This window comes from Xiphophorus maculatus, chromosome 12, assembly GCF_002775205.1.
Source record: "Xiphophorus maculatus strain JP 163 A chromosome 12, X_maculatus-5.0-male, whole genome shotgun sequence".
Taxonomy (NCBI): Eukaryota; Metazoa; Chordata; class Actinopteri; order Cyprinodontiformes; family Poeciliidae; genus Xiphophorus; species Xiphophorus maculatus.
The window spans coordinates 17,318,786-17,339,311 of record NC_036454.1 but is presented as its reverse complement, the minus strand read 5'-3'; the positions used below and the strand labels follow the sequence as shown (position 1 = coordinate 17,339,311).

At 40.5% G+C, this 20,526-nt stretch overlaps 1 protein-coding gene across 4 annotated transcripts in view; it reads right to left on the bottom strand.

Moving 5' to 3' along the window:
* LOC102236375 (transcription factor COE2) overlaps positions 1-17,577 on the bottom strand; it is a 38,762-nt gene extending 21,185 nt beyond the window's left edge. For 2 of the 4 annotated variants that reach the window (XM_023343100.1, XM_005794979.3), the window contains exons 1-6: positions 16,797-17,577; positions 15,193-15,349; positions 13,508-13,571; positions 11,363-11,418; positions 11,171-11,244; positions 9,835-9,903 (exon numbers count right to left, since the gene is read on the bottom strand). In XM_023343100.1, the coding sequence (XP_023198868.1) occupies positions 9,835-9,903; positions 11,171-11,244; positions 11,363-11,418; positions 13,508-13,571; positions 15,193-15,349; positions 16,797-16,930 (554 nt within the window). In that variant the 5' untranslated portion in view covers positions 16,931-17,577. The remainder of the gene's footprint in view (positions 1-9,834; positions 9,904-11,170; positions 11,245-11,362; positions 11,419-13,507; positions 13,572-15,192; positions 15,350-16,796) is intronic. The other 2 variants (XM_023343101.1, XM_014468443.2) reach the window with 1 other exon arrangement.
* Between the last annotated feature and the right edge of the window lie 2,949 nt (positions 17,578-20,526).

Genomic DNA, 20,526 nt, shown 5'->3' with positions numbered 1-20,526 from the left:
TAATCAGGCTCACCGATAACATGTGTGCATCAAACCCTGACCCGAACCTCTCTCTCAGAAGAACAATGAATCTGGGATGGATGGCACAGAGAGAAAGAGAGAGAGAGAGAGGAGAGAGAAGAGGGAAGAGGGAAGCAAAACAGAAGGAGAAGAGATGTCTTCTTAATTAGCCAGTAATGATAAGATCTGACAAACAACATCTGTTTCCAGAAAGAGGGAGGAGGAGGAGGGCTGACGGAGGGAGAGTGAGGGAAATGTTTGAGAGGGAGAAGGTGCGAGAGCTAGAGAGTCGGCTAAGAAACCTGTGAAGCCTAGACAACAGGGACCTGCTTGTAAGAAAGTAAATGGGAAGTGGAGGGGATGTGTATGAGGGAGGGAACGCTTTGTAGCGTGACACAATGGAGGAATGGTGGATGAGAAGTATAACAGAAGTGGGAGAAAGACAGACAGGGGAGCGAAATCTGACAGGGTTGAAGGAGTCCAAGAGCCCGGACGCGAATGACAGACAGAGAGAGGAAAACAGATCAAAACTGAGAGAAAACCAACAACACCGAGAGAAGGAGACAATGAGCTGGAGGAGAGGAGAAGAAGGACATGTGAATAAGGAGAGGAATCATCCAGAGGTCCAGGGTGCTGTAATTTACTCTCCGTGGCTAATACACAGCAAATGTGTCGGAGCCGAGGCCAGAGAGAGGAGAAGGGGAGCTGGGTGGCTGGGGAAGCTGGAGGGAGGGCGAGCAGAGTATCTGGGCTCTCAGCAGGCCTGCTGGGAGCCTGTCAGCAGTCACATCACCCCCTGCCCTCCGTCCTGACAGATTCATCAGAGCCCAAACACACTCCACAACACATTCACACACACATTCAAAAACTTCAGCAAAATTAGAATATTTCCATCTATGATTAAATTCAAATGTCGTCTGGAACTGCACTGTGATGCCGTAATGATAAGTTAAGTAAAGAAATGCATCTAGAATCTAGATTTGTTTTTCTTGTTAGGTTACTTAATCATGTTGGTAAGAAATCCAGAATCAACTTTATTGTTTGTTACACAGAAAGTGATGATGCCACCTTTAATTTTAATATGTTGAGTTAAAATTTCATTAACTTTCAACTTGTGACAACTTTTCTATAAAAATTAGAATGCTAAAAGTTATTAATTGTTTTCGTTTGATGTGATTTCTTAAGTAATATATGTACAAATACATTATGTACATACTGTATATACATAAAGTATACTTTATATATACTGTACAGTACATTGCATATATTCATATATGCATATTTGTTTTATCTTAGTTTGAAAATGCGTTTTACTATTTGCATTTAACTAGCTACTGGTACACCTGAATTTCGCCACCATGGGACAATAAACTATATTTCTATTCAATTCTACTCTATACTGAAGTTGTCCTTACAGCTCAGGCAAAGGCTGATACGTTTTTAGTTGCAACGCCATTGGAAATTCTGACTCTTCCTTATTTAGCAAAACGCCAATTACCACTCTAACTGAAACTGCAAATAGCAGCTTTGTGAGAATAAGTCAAGCAATTTTAATGTTCCTGAAGCTGTAGTCTAGGGCGTGTTAAAGCAGAGCCTCAAACTTTCCATGTTTTAAAACTAACAGCACAACAAAAAAAAAGGCTGTTGTTTTTAATACCGGCTGGATTTAAGAAATAATAATAATATATATATTTTTTTATTTCACTCACTCCATATGTTGACTGTTCTTTTTTTTATAATTTTTCCACAAATCACCCCAACCAAAAAGAGCAATTATTTTATTTATATTGCAACAGAAATAAAGCACAAAACGTTTTGCAAGCAATTTTATGAGAAATACAGCCTGAATTTGAAAATTATGACACCAATTACCTGGCAGGTCATCCTTTAGGTTTATGACGTGCACAGCTCTGCTTTTTTTTTTTTTTTTTAACATTTAAGTAGACGAACAAGCATTCACATGTACAGTATATATGTGACTTAAAAATATTTTCCACACAAAATTTGTCATATGACATTTTATAAATGGAATCATAGATCAAAAAGTAATGTTCATTTTGGAAGTATATAAGTGCTAGTTTTCGTCTAGATTACAAAGGCTACAAAACAGATTCATGCTGGAAATTTCTTATGGTGTCTTTTAAGCAAGAGCTGGTGTTGGCTAATTCCAAGGCTTTTATATATATATATATATATATATATATATTTACAAAGCATATGTGTGACAATGAGCCAATGCTGATGATGTTAAAGTTTCAACAGAAATTAAGCTCAATAAAGTGCTTCAAACGTCCTTTAAAGGACAGCTTCTAAAGTTTCTCTTAAAAATGTTTTTTGTGCAGGAAACACAGCTTCACCCTGAACATTGTGTCTCCTTTTTACTTTACTTAATTGTCACCCTGCACTTGTACCATCTCTGTATGATGAAAATAGCTTTAATCTGTAATTCTTAAAATATTTAAACCCCAGTACAATTGTTAACATGTAAATATTTGAAGCGAAAATCTTTACCTTCTCAGCTATGACCCAAAAGAAACGTAACTATTGCCACAATTAGACCTTTAATAAAATCTATTTCTGGTAAAACAACAGATGTCTTTGAAAAGGGCGTCAGAGACTGATGCAAGGAGAGCTGCGGAGAAACCCGATTCCTGAGAAAAACACAGTCTGTCCAGATCCCAGAAAAACAAACAGAAAAACAAAGTGACTGGCAGGGCTGGTCCAGCAGCAGGGGGGCATTGTTAAGTCATCTGTGAAATTTAAGACCTTAAACAGGAATTTGACCAAACCGAGTCACAAACGTGACTGTAGCTCCTCCCTGAGCAGCAGCATCCAGCCAGAAAAAACAGGCCTTGTCCCTAAGTACCACCACTGACTGGCCTCTGACTCCTCACACACCCACACACCCACGAATATATACACACTAATCAGATCCTGATTGCACAAATACAGCATCTGTTTACTAAATAAATTACAAAAGCAGAGTATTTTTTAAAGTAAATTACAAAATCTGTTTCTAATTTGATTGAACATGCTCACTTTTTTCCTGTCAGTACCACTTAGTCTCTGGAGAAAAGACATTTCTCTCATCTTTTTTTTTTGCCGTACAAAAATAAACTAGAGCCATTCTTTGTGGGGAGGCTAAAGCCACAAGCACTTGCTGAAGAGGAGTAAATCTGACTTGTGATCTGGCAGATTTCATAAACTTTCTGTTCACAGTAGAGTCAAAGATCTGCCCCGACCACATTAGACCACATTTTAGAAAGCAGCTAAACCAAAGGTCCCTGAACTTCCTCTGTCTTCTGTCTAACTCTGAGTGAGGCCCTGGCTGTCTGAAACTGTACCTGTCAGTGATTTTGATATTCCAGACATTCATCTTCTCTCCCTGTCTGTCTTCATGTCATTCTTCTGCTCACGTCGCCCCAAGGGAGGAGCCATCCCCATGCTCCTGTGCCAGCTGCTCAGTGGTCCAGCCTGTGTGCCGCTTCACTGTGTGCATTAGAGCCTCAGGCCCCCTGTCGCCACGCTGCCTGGTCCCCCCCTGCCTGAGGGGCTCGCTGACAGGGGGTCTGGAGGGACCGGACAGTAGCGGCCCACCAGGGAGAGACCTGTGACAGTGGACTGAGCAAAGCAGAGGGTCTGACTTTGTCTCTGGGCATGTATGTACGTGTGACTGACGGGCAGATTAACCTCTGCTATTGATGTGTGAATCAGTGCAGACAGATTTTGGAAGCAAAATCATTTAAGCACTAAAAAAGAAAAAAAAAGTAATTTAAAATTTAAAATGGACACAAAATGTGATCTTGGGTATACAGAAAACATCCGAAGAAGACTCTAACATGACATAAGGAAAATCAAATTCTATTAAATAATTACTTTTTAATCCAACTGATCCATTTAAAATAAATATATGCAAAGCATTTTTAATGTACTTTATGTTTTTAAGTTCACTTAGGTTTCAAGGAACTTCCTAGTTGAAGTCCAATAAAGGATATTTGTATTCTGTATATTTCTTAGGTATCAATATGGCATAATAATGCTTAGACAAATATATCCATAAGACATGAGAGCCATATTATTGCAGCCTACATGCCAACTAGTTGTACGTGTTGCCAGGAGAATGCCTTTTCTGTTCTACCATTACAAATGTAAACGCAGAGTTTGTTAAAGTCCACTTGACCTGTTTGTCAGTCAGTGGGAACAAAAAGATTAATGTATAAAAATGCCTCTCACACCCACAACTGAGCATGATAGAGGATCTGGGATGCTGTGGGCCAGTTTTCCTTCCAAAGGAAACCCTTGGTAGAGTGAACTCTTTGAAACATCTGGAGATTTTAAATGAACATCCGGTGACTTCTGCTAAAAGACTGAAAAATGGGGTTTGACCAAGTTATTTCAGCAGAATAATGATCGAAAAAAGATCCAGATCTACACAGAAATGCATCACCAGAACACAAAACAAATGATTATATCACATTACTTTTCTATCACAATAATGGGTGGTGATTTGTTTTAATTTTTCTCATCTAAAGGAAAACCTCTGAATGAGAAAATCTCTTGGATGGGAGGTTTCACACTCTGGCCTTGAATAAAAGATGATTTAGGACTTTAGACACTGTACTCCATTGTATGCTGCAACCATATCAAATGTTACAGAGAGAGACAGAGTAGTAAATGATGCGGATAATACAAAGTATTGCTAGCAGGTGTATCAATAAGGCCGCTAACAATTTTGCCAACAAAAACATTTATTTTTCAAAATTTTTCCCTAAACCAAAGTCAAACTGGTTGGTATTTTCACATATTTTTGTGTAGGAATACACTGCCTCCACACTAAACTACACAGTGTTTAAAGCACTTGTAGGACAAGAAAAATGTTTGCATAAGGCATGAAAGTACTTGTATGTATTGCAAATGGAAACACATTTATCTTTAGATAAAGACATCTCACTATTTCCCATTTCTTTTAAATGCATAAATGTGTAGATATACTGTCAAATCGTCAATTTTCACTCTTTCTGCAACAAAATGCATCTATAGAGGAAAACCACAAGTTTTTCTACATTCAAATTATTTTCATCATTATTATTATTATTATTATTAAACCTACTAACAGAAACAGTACTAACTAAATGTACACAATATCCTTTTGCTGAGGTGAATTTGAGAATATAAGCAACTATATAAAATACGAATCTATACAGTGAGTCTGAGAAAACCCGTCTCGTTTGACATTGTTGTCTCAGACATAAACCTTAGAGTGCCTATATAATGGCCTAACAGAGCGACTTGGCGGCAGATTTTGAGTACGCATCTGGGAGTGGGGAGGAATTCGACCCCTGACATGGTCCAAAAAAATGCTGCAGCATTTATTCTCTGGCTGATAGTTTAATGTTCTTTTCCCAAAGACTTTTTAGCTGCTATTTTGTTTTTTTGGCTGCGAGCAGAAAAATGAGGAGTCTGCAGTTCCCTGCCATTAGCAGGACGAGGAGAAACTGCTGCGGCCTGCTGTGAGGGCAAAGTAGACGGCCTCCAAGAAACCCCTGCATCACCATATATTTTTTAAGATTTGCTTCTGACAAGCGGGGAACAAGCATATGGAAAGGCTAACTCTGAAACAGATGGTCAGACTGACATAGCACATCAGCAGAGAGCAGACATTTGCATAAAGCAACAAATAGGATCTGAATTTATTGTCCAACTTTGTATAGCTACTTCACACTTCATTGTTTTCCTGTGATTTAACATGTATGCTCTGTTCCCTCCCTGGAAAAACAGCTTAAAGAATTAATAACTAATAAAAGCAGTAAGCTCCGTCAAGCTGGGAGTCTTTGTACCTTAGTCGAGGCTCGCCAATTTTCAGCTAAATTGATTCACAAAGATGCAAAAAGAAAATAAAAAATTAAAGCCGTTTTGTTCAGTAGCTGAAAACAATATGTTCCTGTGGTACGCATAACCAGAACCAAGACTACAAACAGATCAATACAGCCCACAACCTGGGATTAAGAGTAATGGATTCCTGTTGGAGTCGAGCAGCCGAAGTAATTTTCAGCTCAAATAATAAGAAGCAAAACAGCCGAATATTGGAAGTTTATAAATGTATGATACATGTTTGATGGTGGGATGTTTCAGAATTTAGAAGGAAAATGTGAGAGAATGTGAGATTTTTCTGTAAGTCCATCTTGAGTGTGGGGGGAGGAAAATGCCCTATTGACAACATTGGAAATTTTCTATTGATTATTCTTCTTTTCTCTGAGCAGTGGCTTGTTAAAAAAGAGCCCTCTTGGAAACACGATCAATTAGTGAGATAGTGCTCGCCATTGATCACCCGACTGCCCCTCACAAGGCCTCATACGATGGATCCCTCCGCACACTCCTTATGACTATCTATTGATCTGGGCTTCTTAGCCAAATTTAAAAGCACACACTCGCCGTCAGTCCCCTCCTCCCCATCTGAACCGGACTAACACTAATACTGACATCTGCTTGTCTCCATTGTAAAAACCCTCTGTTCACTCATAAATCCTGGGCCCAGAACCAATATAGTTTCTGAGAGGTCAAGGGTCATGAATGGTCATAACACCACCATTAACAGATCTGCCTAGATTAATACTGAGAGTTCAGATTGAGCAATAACTGGTGATAAATGTTACTTTTTAAAATGGGGAGATATTTGTTTTAGGTTCTGCTCTTTAAATTTGTTTGAAATTTAATGGGCTCAAATATTCTCATTTGTGAAATATTCACGTTTATTTCAAATATAAAAAATTTAGCTGAAGTACTTTTAAAAGAAAACAAAAGCGGTATAAAGTTTACCTGTGAGAGTTTGATGAACAACGTTTATGGTGATGAGCCAAGAGTAATCGATCTCTGTTTTGTTTTTTTCTACTAATCAATCATCAAACCAATCAGTGAGCCAGTCACCCCATCAGTCAAAGATAAGTGGGCCTTCTACAAACACAGAAGCCACTTGAAGAGTACTGTGGTTCACCAATGTTAAGATTATACAGATGTAAAACTATTAGACGCAGCAGGCAGTGGAGCATTAGATAATGCTCGCCATATAAGCAACTTGAGTCATCTCTTTGTCAGCGGCTGCCCTTGCCCTTTTCATCCTTCCGTCCCTGCACCCCCCCCTATCCCCACCCCTCCTCATGGATCAGCTGTGATCTCCTCTTTCTCTTTTCTCTCAAATCGGGATTAGTGAGTAGGAGGGGAGCAGGGGGCTGTGTGGTGCAGCAGCACCAGCAGTAGCACAGGGAGGAGACGGTGGGGGGGGGGGGGGAGAAAAAACTGAAACAATATGGAAAGGAGATTAGAAAAGTGGGGGTTTGGGGCCGTTAAGGGAATTGCAAACTCCCTTGTGCTTGGGTAGGTGTCCTAATGACACCGCCTAATTATGGCAAAATTAGACAGGCTAAAGGGAATGGGGTAGGGGGCAAAAGAGACGGAAAAAGGAAAAGCAAAGAGGAGCATGGGAATTAAGAAATTGGGAGTCAAAATAGTAGGAATACGGAGCGAAAGAAAAGAGAGAGAGAGGGGTGTGTAAGCTTGGGTGGGTTGGGGGCTTAAAGGAAGGAGGCACGAGGCTGCGAGTGTGAGAATAAAGAGCGAAAGAAGGAGGAAAAGGGGTGGAAAGCAGCGGCTGGGCGACGGGAGCGACTGGGCCCCAGAACGCTGCATGTTAATTGGAGAACAGGTGTTGGGGCTGGGAGCAGGAGGCTGATTACTGCATCCACAGAAACAGACCGTCTCCTACACACACACACACACACACACATGGCTGCAGACAAACACACACACCCCCACACACATCCATACACACATGAATAATTTAAGCTCCAAGCAGTGACTGGGGAAAAAGGTCACAGTAAGGGTCACGCAGACACACAGACAATCGTTCATACATCCATATACATACATAAATAAAGGATCGCAACACAAACACTAAAAACATACATCATTCCTGTGAGCACACGAGCAGCGCAGAGATTCTGGGGATGCAGATGCAAATTGTGCTAACCGATCACTTTAAGTTCGGTCTTGGAATAGAAAAACCAATGTTGGTCACGCAAAGTTCCATTGGCTTATCAGAAAATAACTGCCTGCTAATTGGTTGATCCCTGAGGAGAAGATTCTGCAGATCAGTTATGATGGAGAAACTCCCATCAAGATAAAATGGGCCCAGTCTGATTAGTTCATCCTGCAGGTCAATGATTTCAACCCTTGAGAGATGCACATGAGTCTAAACTGATATATAGATGGTTAAAAGTTTGGTATGTCCTTAGTGATGTGCTGAAAAACTACTTACAAGCTAATTTCAAAGATAGTTTGACTATGTTAGGAGGAAGTACGAAGTAAAACAAGGGGCCAAAAGGGATCATTGTTCGAACTGTATGTCACTGTAAATGGGAAAAGCAGCTGCTCTGCTGTATTCTGGGAAAACTCAAGAAACAACAGCGCATTTTTTTTTCTTTTTCCGTTATATGAAAACTATCTTCAGCAGAGATCCTTAGAGACACACTGTCAACAGCCAGCCAGCTTGAACTGAGGAGGAGAAAAAGAAAAAGGTCCTTGACGTATATGAAGTGTGTGTTTCCTTGACAGACAATTGAGGGGCAGAAGAGCGGGAAGAGGGGCAGAAAGGTGGGAGTGGAAGAGAGACAGGGGAAGAGGTGATGAGGGTTGTGTCTCTGACATCACAAAGAAACTATTCCACATGTATGGTTTGCTCGTGAGCATTCATCACTGCGGTTAATGCCAAGCAGACAATACTTGGCCTCTAGGAAGCCCAGGACGTGAAGTCTCACCCGCACGCTGATTATAGAGGGGTGGTCATCTGGCACAAAGCCTGACTGGCTGTGAAGGTGCGCAATTATTATGAGAGTCAACCTACAGGAAGGGAGTAAATATGTGCTTCTGATGAAAGGGAACATGTGCTTACACCAAGTGAAACTTCAGGAGTGAAGAAATTGCAGCAGATCCAGAAAGGTTAAAAATAACAGCATTTGCAGATAAGCAGGTGACTCGATAAATTAGAAGATTATCAGGAATTCAAATCAATATATAACCCAATTTCTAATAAATTAAACATTACGTAAGACTAATGAAAGAATAAATGTCATGTTATACCCCAGTCATAGCAAACACAATCATAGTAATAATGACTGCTGACTTGACACTTGCCCTGCAGTCATTTGCCCCACAAAAAAGAAAGAAAGAAAGAAAGAAAGAAAGAAAGAAAGAAAGAAAGAAAGAAAGAAAGAAAGAAAGAAAGAAAGAAAGAAAGAAAGAAAGAAAGACAAATTTCTTTACTGGTAAAGAAATTGGCTGTTCAAAGAGTACTGTTTGCTAACAGTCTAATGGAAAGTTAAGTGGAAGGAAGAAGTGTGGTAGAAAATGACTCACAGGCTCACCAACGTCTTAAGAAACGTTTGTACCCATCCTCATGGCATGGGTACAAACTGATTTTTCTTGCAGAAGAAGAAGAAGATGGCTTTACTGCAAAAGAGTTGAAGGTGAATACCTCCCCAAATAGAAAATGTACAAAATAGAAAAGGGATTAAATGACCAACACCCTCAAGACCATATTTTCTTTTCTTTTATTTCCCATCTTGGCAGCTTAGGTGAACAGAATGGTGGGACAGGTTGCCTTACAGTGTCAGCCAACATTTGATGTACGAAAGGGGGCCTGCTTTAAAACACAAACTATCTTTACATTTAAGGAGTAAATGAAAGAGTTAAATGTTTCCATTTTTTCTGTGTGAGTGTTTACTTCCTGCACATTAGGTGTGTAGTGGTGGACTATTGGAGGTACATGTTTCATGTCATTACCTGTCAATGATGACCGGATCAGAGGGCGTCTCATTGCGATTGCCACAACTTTTCTTCTCGCAGCAGCGGCTGAGTGGGTGGTTGAAAGAAAGAGAGAAAAAAGTCAGAAAATGAAACCAAACTGGCTATTATTTGTCTGGCCCATCAGCATCCACAGCCCCAGACAACGCTTCTCTGCGGTCGGCCAAAATCCAGAAACACACAAAGGAGGCATGAGAGGGGAGGGGAAGAATAGACAAAAGAAGAAAAGAGGAAGAAAAGGTACAACAACACACCCTACAAACAGTGAGAGACCATTCAAAAGTGAAAAGCCAGCCAGGCAATCTGTCACATTGATTCTGAAATCAAACTCAACCCCCATGCAGCTCCACTGCACACACACACACACACACACACACACACCCTATCCCACAGCATCCTACCATTCGTCAGCGGTTCTGTCCGAGGAGCCTGCTGGCCAGCTCCCTCCTCCCCCCCCAACACACCTCCCTGTCCCCTTCACTGCATAACAAAAGTGCCCCCACCCCTAACCATCTGCCACCCCTACACCTCGCCTCAGCCCTCCCGTGTCCCAGCTTGGCCCTGCCCTTCCCCCCTCCGCCCCCCTGTCAGACGGCCTCACTCCCCAGCTGTGACGCTTGCCCTCTGCCTCCTCGGCTCTGTTATTAGCCAGCTGTGAGTCACATTCGGGCATCTGCTGGCCACACAATGGCAGAGCCCGGTCCGTCTCAGTTCCTCTCTGCGTGTCCCAGGACCGCATCCTTTACCTCTCTGAATCCCAGGTCAGTGCCCCACTTCCAGACCACGCTCCCCATCCCTTTGACTTGTCCTCTTTCTTCACCTCATAACAATAAAATCGCCTTGGTCCTGATTCAAATTCAAGTTTTTAAATGCTAGTAAATCAGCGCTTTAACACTGCTTGCCAGAGTACTCTTGTCACACCATGTTCACACATGCCGTCTTGGCTAAAATATAACAGAGGGAGTTATAGTTCAATGAGCAGAGAGGAAACTGTTGCCCATTAATTGCTTGGTGCTGGTAGCTGAGTTCTGCCTGCAAAAAATCCTGCGTCAGAAAGAGAGGGGGCCCAAGAAGAAACAGGAGCTGGACCGGCGACCTGCTGCGATACAGCGGAAAGCAGCAGGGGGTCAGCACTGCAACAAGGATGATGACAGGCAGGGTAGACTTATAGTTTAACAACACCCCCATTTTTAAGAAAAAAAAGAGTCCCAAAAGCGCATTCCATCAATGCTGGGAAAATCAGAGTGTAACAGAATAATGGATGTTTGGATTTAGTCCCGTTAGGCAAAAATTTCAATCACTGTATGTCACTCACCTGCACATAACCTCATGCGTGAGCAGAACTCTGCACATTTCTGGGTTCTTGTTCTGTCCCTCGTACGATATGGGCTGGGAAGAGGAAATAAAGACCAGCAGGACGGATTCAGTTTCATGTGGAAAAAGCTAAACTAATTTCTTTAGAATGAATTGGAATCCTTTCAGGAAGATTTAAAGAAAGTCTGCCAACCTGTTTGGTGACAGAGTCGATAAGTCGTGCGTAAAGATCTTGCTCTGTACGAACCCCTGTGAGAAAGAAAAGACAGGATGTGGATCTCATCATTAACGTTGCAACTTGTCCTGAGCAGGAGGAAAAGGGAGAATTGTTACGCATGCAGATGATTTTCATTTGATAAATTGAGACCCATCAAGTCTGGATTTATTTTTAAAAATCACATCAGTACCACAGTATGTCAGGGGCAGTCCTGAAATTCTCAAGAATGCTCTCAACACCCACTAAACGCTAAAAATAAAGTAACCAGATTTATGGGATACATTATTCTTTTTCAACCTTCCGACAGTCTCTCACCAAAAAAAAAAAAGTATTGAATTCAGTCCAGACAACTGAGGAGAACAAGCGTGGTGTGCAATCATATTTTTTCTGCAATGGTTTCTGAGGGAATTGAGTCATTTGATGTTTGATAAACATTTCTCATGTCCTACTTTAGGGCTGTAATTTACAGGATTCTCACGGATTTCCTAGGATGTGCTCTTTATGGTTGTTTCTGTGTTGGCTTTGGGCTAGAAGTTGAGATGATTGACAAACATTTGTAAAACAATACAGAACATTGCAAAAGTATTCATAGTCCTTGAGCTTGTTCACATTTTGCTACATTTATCCAGAAACTAATCCTTTGAAGGGAATGTTGCAGCTTTACCAACTCAAACAAGGAAGGAAAGAAAAACAAAGCAATACAAGAATTTAAAAGTTTGTTGGATTTATTTTTTTTTTTTTTTGCAATCAAATGGAATTTGGTCAGAACTTTGACTAGGCAATTTTAATATGTGAATATGCTTTGATTTAAACTATTGCATTGTCACTCTGGCTGTAAGCTCAGCGTCTTTGTCCCTCTGGAAGGTAAATCAGGGGGTTTTTTTCCAGTCTCCGCCGTGTATTTGGCTCCATCTAGCTTCCGTTAAACCCTGCCAAGCTTTCCCACAGCATGATGTTGCCACCGCCATGCTTGAAAATGGGCATGATGATGTTCAGGTGTAATTTTCTTCTCATTTGACCCATGCTTCTCCTTTCACATGTTTGCTGGATCCATTGAATCTCTTCAGGCATACAGTAAAACCAGACTTCTTATGGCTTTCTTTCAACAAAGACCTTCTTCTTGCCTGTCTTTCGTAAAGGTTCATTGGTCTTCATGATGCAGTTAGTCTCCTCTGAGGTCTTCACAGAAAAGCTGAATTACACGCACGTGGATTAAATGACTTCTGGAAATAGAACTGGGTTTTATTTGAGGATATTTGAGTAAAGAGGGACAATTACAAAAGTACACCACAGTTTTCTGGGGTTTTTTAATCAAATGATATCACTTTCCTTCACTTCCCAATCATTTGCTACTGGCGTTGGTCCACCTGAATAAAATTCCTTGATGCTTCTGGTCGCAAATTGACAAAATCTGAAAAGGTTCATAGCACCTATCTGCAACTACGACAACATTTAGAAACTTTTAGTTGAAACAGTGAAGCGCAGAATGGAAAGAAACACCATTTAATGATTTGCTGCATAAGAGAAGACAGTCACTGTTCATGTATTTTCTCTACAGAGACTTTTGAGAGTATTGCTTTTAAAAATGTGTTCCTCTCATCAAAGTCTCGATTGAGACGCCTTTGATATAGCTTTGTGGGGGAAGGAGAGGGGGAGGAGAGCATGTAGAGGAAGTGCTCTTGGCGTGCTCGCGTGTACATGTGGTGCGTTCGTCTCTGCGTGAACGGGGCTTCTCCAGAACTCGCCTTTTATCTTCTCTCCCATGGGTGCCACTGGGATGGCAGAGCAGGGGCAGCGGTGACTCATGGGAACCACAATTTTCTGTGCATCCCCTGATCTGATGTGAAGGAACTGCTGGGGGAGAAGGTGGGGGTTCGGATGGGGTGGCAACATTTATCTCATTTTCCTCTACTGGAGCCTAGAGGTAGCTGCTTAGAGGGCTTTAAAATCTTAGAAAAGACAGATCAGGCAATGAGCTGGAGAGGGATTGGGGGTATGGCGGAGAGGTATGTGTCCCTCTAAACTCTTACGACTCTTGGTAGTGAGTCTAATATAACTTGTTATGGCAAAATTAAATCAAAATACAGAACAAGGAACTGATTTTTTTTTTTGTCAACTCACCATTACTGTAGAGGAGCTGTAGCTTGTAGTGAGTGCCATTATTTGTCTTTTCTCCTGTCTGCTCCTTGGAAACAGGGAAAAATCACACAGAGGGAAGCACAATGCATGCCGATAAGTACACTGGGGTAGAGACATCTGCACATGGGCATCAGAGTTAAGCACCAAATTTATTAACATCCTAGAGCTTGCTCTTCTCCGTGGAGCATCTTCCAGATCAGAACCATAGGCTCAAAGCTCCTCATGCATATAAGCTGAGCACTTAACCTTCAGCTCAGGGCTCACTGTAGAGACAGGACCATCATCTCTGATACAAGCATCCTGAAACAGAGAGATCTGACTGAACGGTCGTTTCTGCTGCGAAGCAGGGGGAACATTTGTACATGCTTGTGTGTGTGCAGGAGGAAAATTGTGTTCCCCCCCGCTGTGTGTGAGCCCGAGCACCAGCGGACCTTGACATAAAAAACTTCTTTTCCACCATCCCTCCTTTGCCCAAGCTCTCACTTCTTCCCTGTTTGGCTCTTGTTCCGCCTCTTTCTTTCTCATCCTCTACCTCCACTGGTCTTTCTAAGTGGTCTCAAAGGAATGCTCTCTGGTCCAATAACCCAGGAGGGCCTGCATTTCGCAGAGATGAGCTCAGGAAAGGAGGAGAGCAAAAGGGGAAGAGAAAAAAAGAAACAGGCCAAACGAGGCAGTTGTAAAAGAAAAAGAAAAAAAAAGGGAAGAAGAAAGTGCAGGAATTAAGATGCATGAAGACGAACTCGGAGCCTAATATGAAGAGTGAGACTGCGACACAACAGGTGATAGATGGATGCCTGGCTTCATAAAGTTTTTGCAAATGCACTCAGAGGAGCATTTATTTTGCCATGCCATTGCTTTACTGCTGCATAATTGCGAGGCAAAAACAGATGCCAGGGTAACCATGCAGAAAATGAACTTCTCCCCTGTCATCATGTGAGTCGGCGCTGGCCTGTGTGGCACGACGAGCAGCACAGTGACAGCTTTCAGACCTGGCATTAGCACCGCTGCCAGCATGAATGACAGCACAAATATGTTTCGGCTTCACGTGGCAGGAAGATGTCCCCCCTATTTACTCTTCTCAGGACGGCGCTGCAGGGGGTCCACTGCCCTCCACACAAAACACTAACATCCATCGGATGTGGTCAGAAGGATAGCTGCTTCATATCCAACTCTTCCTCTGCCACGAAACTCTTTCCTCATTTCACTCGTGTCCGAGCTGAGAAATTTCAGACTCAACAACAAGCCCTTCCACTAAAGCACGGGGGGGCTTTAACGAAAAGACACTTTGATGATTAGTTCACTGTATATCATAACAGCAGCAAGCATGATTTGCATTTTAAAAAGTGGTGATATCCTCCTAATGAGGCGAGCTGCTAATTAGTCATTAGTTATTCTTTTTCAATCCCCCATCATCAGCTCATTGAGGGTGAAGCTCATGTAAACATGCAGCCGTCAGCTGTTCGATATGTTTGGCTGTACTCAGGATGGGGAAGATTAGGTTGAGCACCTGGTTAAAGTGAAATGTTGTCTGATTTTAAATGCGTTATTATTATTATTATATTTTTTTGCACTGTATGTTTCTCTTCAAAGGAAGTGTTGGGATGAAAAAAAATTGGTTTTGAATTAATGTCATCCTGAGACAGTTATCAAGACAGAGAGGCATTCACCTTCTCATGCTCAACAAAGTCCACAAACGCCGTCCTCTCCACCTCCACAGGTTGGCCGTGTCTGTCATAGAGGGCCAGGACAAAGTGGAAAAAGTTGGACTTGCGAAGATTGGAAGGCGGCTGCTTCTCAAAGTGAGCTCTTGACAGGGCCACCCCACTGAGGACACAACAGGAAGAGACACAATCAGCTCTCAGGAATCATTGTGTCTAGTTTAACTCTTTGTGTGTGAGGCTGGTGCATTCTTCTTCAAATTAAAATGTGAAAAACAAATAAAAACTGGAAACACAATTCTGAGAAATATTGGGAGTTTTTGTGTAAAGATGTTTCAGATATTCTGTAAAAAAAAAAAAAATTGAAAGGTAAAAAGTTTAGCTTTTTAGTGTTTATTTTTCTTTCTTTTTATTTTTAAGTCAAAAACATGGCTTTAATAAATAAATTATAGACATTGTATAGTTTGCTTCATTATTTGCAAAAGTGTAAAGTCACATTTTTTCAACTTATGTTCCTGTTTTGAAAAAAATCCTTCGTTTGGACTTAAATGTTAAAATTAAATACATTGACAACACTAACTTAACATAATATAGATTGAAAATAAAACGTGATATGAACGAAACAAAAAACACTTTTGACCTGGAGGACCACCTTATTAAAATCCAAAACATGAGAAATTAATTTTAAAAAGTAAAGGTTTTGAGCGTATCTCATTTTTGTCTCCATTCAGACATGAAACATTTATTTAAGTTCGACTTTGAAATGGTCCATTTACATTTTTTTAAAAAATCTTATTGTTCTTTTCTTTGAGAAGGTTGTTTCGTGTAAAATACTTAAATCTGATTTAAAGTCATCCTTGACAATTCTCTTTATTGATAATGAGTTAAGCATTGCGCGTGTTTTAATAATATTTTTAGCTGAACAAAAATCCAACTTATTGCGCTGAATTGAACAAAAAAAAATCTACTTATTTTATCTCATTAAATAAAGCTGCAGCTTTACTTCGTCTTTTTGCGACGTAACTTTCCTCTCAGTTGGAGTCAGGAAAACAAAATATGTGCGACAGAATAATAAGAAAACGTTTTAATCTCACTGTCTGCTGCTGATCAAATTCAGTTTGCTCTTTTCGAAAAGTTTGAAATTGCTTAAGCGGTAAAAACGTTTTTGGGTTTTTTGATTAAAAAAAAAATTTGCGAAATTGAGAAAACTGTGGAGTATACGTTAAGTTTACATTTTAATTCAATACATAAAAATCATACTTGTTTTTTTTTTTTTTTTCTTCTTTGCATTAAAACTTTTGCGATAAATTTACAGTTTTCATCCAAACTTGAACGTTTTGGACAGGAAAAACCCTGTTGCGCATTAAACAAAAATCAAAATTTCAACCCTAAATCTAATTCACAACATTATCGCTCGCTGTGTCCTCTTCAAAGAGTTTATTTATCATAACGCGAGCTGCTGTTTTCATATTTTACAGCAAGTCTTTTCCTGTCATTTTCTGACTCTATTCTGACATCTACACTCCAAACTATTTCCTAACGTGTCATAAATTAAATTCTGCACAGTTCTGAGAGGCAAGCGTAGCGGGGAAAAGTTGAGTTTCGTGCTTTACCTTTGCGCTGCAACGTTCGCATCCACAACTCCAACATTACGCACCCACGACCGGACTGGATCCATCTCCTCTCCAAGAGTTCTCTCTTTTAATCCGCTCACGTCTCGTATTAGCTGCTCCTGGATCCCAAACATTTAAAGCCCTGTCCTGGTCGTTTGGATGACTTTTTGAAATTCTGTTATGATTTGGTTCGGACCGACAAGATGGCCTGGACAAGTTGAAGCACTTCAGTAACGAACAGAGGGTCCACTTCGGGGCGCCGCGCTCCCTCAAAAGCGCCGCAAAAGAAGCTTCCAGTGAGGTTTGGGGGAGAAAAACAATAAATAAATGTCTGGTGCTGGTGTTATGACTCTTAACGGGGCTCAGTAGAAATCCGCACGGACTTTCTTTCATTCAAGGCTCAAAAGATGAATGTAGATATATGTCTCCACAGATTACAATCATTGTCCGAGCGCACATCTCGAGCAGGAGTGGGAGCGCAGCGGATCATCTGCTCCAACAGAGAGGATCAGACGGAGATGGAGATGTACTTTAAAAAAAAAAAAAAGAAAAAAAAAGTAGATCTGCGCACAGAAAGTCTTCCTTTGTCACAAGGCCGGGTTGGATCAAAAACAGCTGATCCTGAGGCCAGTGGGCTTGGAGTGAGCCGCTGTCCTGGAGCATGAATGAGACCCTCCGCCGGGATGGAGCGTGGAGGAGGGGCCAAGTGCCATATGGGGGACCGATTGTTGAAATGGATGCTCTCATTGGTGTAAAGTGCATCCGTTGTTTGGACCGCTGCCAGATTCACTATCCAACCCGCGACTCTCACAACAAACTTTCACACAACAGTTCAACCAGGTTCGACTCTTTTTTTTATTTGTTTGTTTAAAAAAGAGAAAAGCAAACTCTCAATGTCTGCATCACAGACACTTTTATATTTGGACAGAATAACTAACATTGAGATTTTGTATATTTATTCTGTGTTCAGCTATCACTGAAGAAATTGTGAGTATAGCTTTGATTCAAAAAGCTAAATAAAATGCGTGTGTGTGTGTGTGTGGTTTTTTTTTAAATTATTATTTAAGTAGCTTTGTGACATTTCAGATAAAAGTTCCTGCGGGGCAGTAGCACCAAAGTTGCACTAAAAAACAATCTGTAAGAATTAAGACAATAAAATCATTGTAAGAATTTCATAAAGTTTAATTTAAGCAGTTTGTTAATGTTTTAAGTCTATCATGATAAGGTACAGGGTAAAGCTTCATTGACAACATCCATCAACATTTGCAGTTTATTAACAGCTCTATTTGCTAGCAAGCAGCAGTTCCAAACTTGTCACTATTTCTAACAAGTATTCAGATCTCTCTTTTAAATGTATTTCTAAGAAGTGACCAACAACAAATCTTACGACGCTTCCTGGTATTACTGGAGGCTTTTGGAGGCTTCTGATGGGGAGATACAAATCATTCTCTCAAAAAGAATGATTTGGGACATCTGTACGTCCCTCAGATGTCCCAAAGTGCTCACATGTGGCCAGGTCCTCACAGCAGTCCTTCCTAGTAGCATTCAGAGCAGAAAATGTTCACCCTGATCAGTGAGGCGACTTTAATTTTTGTCTGTTGTTTATGTTTCCAAACAATAGGGAGTGGGCGCCCCCCAGAGTTGTTCACATGGTTAAAAAATGAAGACAAAATAAGGTAGAGCAAAAAAATGCTGAAGTTGGTTTCTGATTCAAAGCTTTCATGTAAATTAATAATTTGTTTGTTTGTTTGTTTGATTGATTTATTGTTTTCAAGAATCTGGGAAGCATTTCACCATCTCTGGTCAAAATTGGAAATACTTAGATCATAATTGGATAATTTTACTAATCTATAATGTTACCCTTGAACCTCGGATGGCTGAGGGTAATGTAGCAGGTGATCTTCCCTCAACGTGTGATGCTGCGATATAGAAAAGACGAGACACACACGTTGAGCTCCTTTGAACTTCAACAGGAAGATTTATTCTCCTTATGATGACCGTACTCCATATACAACACTACATATGCAATACTTCATATCAAATACTTCAGGTATCACTGTATAACTTCAACAAATAACCCTTCGATTCAATACAGTACAAATGACTGCAATATCCCTTCAAACCGAACGAGAATTATTTTAACACGCTCCATCATGAATTTTATTGAATGACAAAATATTTTAGATAGCTTTTAATTCTCCAAACCAATTAGTTTTGTTTTAACTCAAATATCTTGTCCCCTTTTCCTCAGACCTTTTATATTTTTAACTTTCAAAATAAAAACATATGGATTTGCTTTTAACTATTTTAATAGCTTTTACAATTTTTATTCTGCACAACATATACTCATTGAGTTTGACAACATTGTTTGTGTTATTGAAATAACCCATAAAGAAAAGATACCAAAAAAATGTCTTTTACCGTTTCAAAAGTGAAAAATACAATAAGTTCAAAATGAATTCAATCTCTAGTCCTTCAGCTGTTTCTCAGCTCAACACGTGTACAATGTTCGCTAGCATTAGCATTAGTTAGCCTCCAGAAATACGTCCCGTTTTCTACACAGTGTCCATCCAAAGCTGTACAAAGTGACCCACCAGTTGACTCTCGAATCTATAACCTCTTAATTCTTAAAGGACACCACATTTATGCATCAAAATACATTTTTACTGACCTGCGATATAGAAAAGACGAGACACACACGTTGAGCTCCTTTTACCTTCAACAGGAAGATTTATTCTTCTGGTGCTCAATCTTTCCTTGGTCACTAACGCGTCAGCGCCCCTAGCGGCCATGTGTAGAATTGCACGGACTAACTGAAATAACACTACAGAACTTATTACGATGAGAAATTAAAGATACAAAATAAAAAATTATGTTGGGGTGCCTATTTTCTTACTTCTTGGTTTTGTTTACTAACAACTTGTTTTTCACCCCTCTACAATACCATAGCTTGAGATTCAGGAAACCTTAAGAAAAAAACACACAAAAACTTATCAAAGTTTTCTGAAATTGAGCAGAACAAGTTTGATAGGTCAAAGTGGGACTACCATCGTGACTGTCAAAACTTTTGCTCGGCACATTCACTTACATCACTTAAGTTTACCGTTTGCGCTGCTGCAAAGAGAGTTAAAGCTGAATTCAAACTATTTAGATCAAGATTAATAATCTTGGATGGTCGACTTTCCCCAGAAAAACCTCATCATTAGCAACAAGTTCCTCCTGGAAGAAGAAGCTTGTCTTGCATGGTGTTTAACTTGATAGCGTTTTGGGTATAGCTAAAGCTGGATGCGAGCTTAAATTCTTGTAATTCCACAAAAAAAAAAAAGTCTCTAATGAATTGAACCAATATTGAACATCACATTAACAAAATGATCTTTTAATAAAATTTAAATAGATTTAATGGCTAATGTTCAACAACCTTCAAAACTAATTTTTTGCAGTGTAGCATCCTTTATGGCTAAAGAAAATCCTGTTTGGTCTTTTCATTCAAGTCAGCGTTTAACACAAGTGCGCTCTCGACAGGGGCGCGTCTCAGAGCAGCTCCACCGTCTGCTCCTTTGAACGCTGTGATTTCACTGAGGACACATCGCATCAGTGTCAGGAGAAACAATGGCCGTCTGGTTGCTCCATCAATCTGCAACGGCAGCGGTCAGGGCTGCGCTCCCTTTTTGGCGTTGGCTCCCCTGCCTGACAGAGCCCGAAATGAGTTCTTAATTAGCGCTGCGCACTC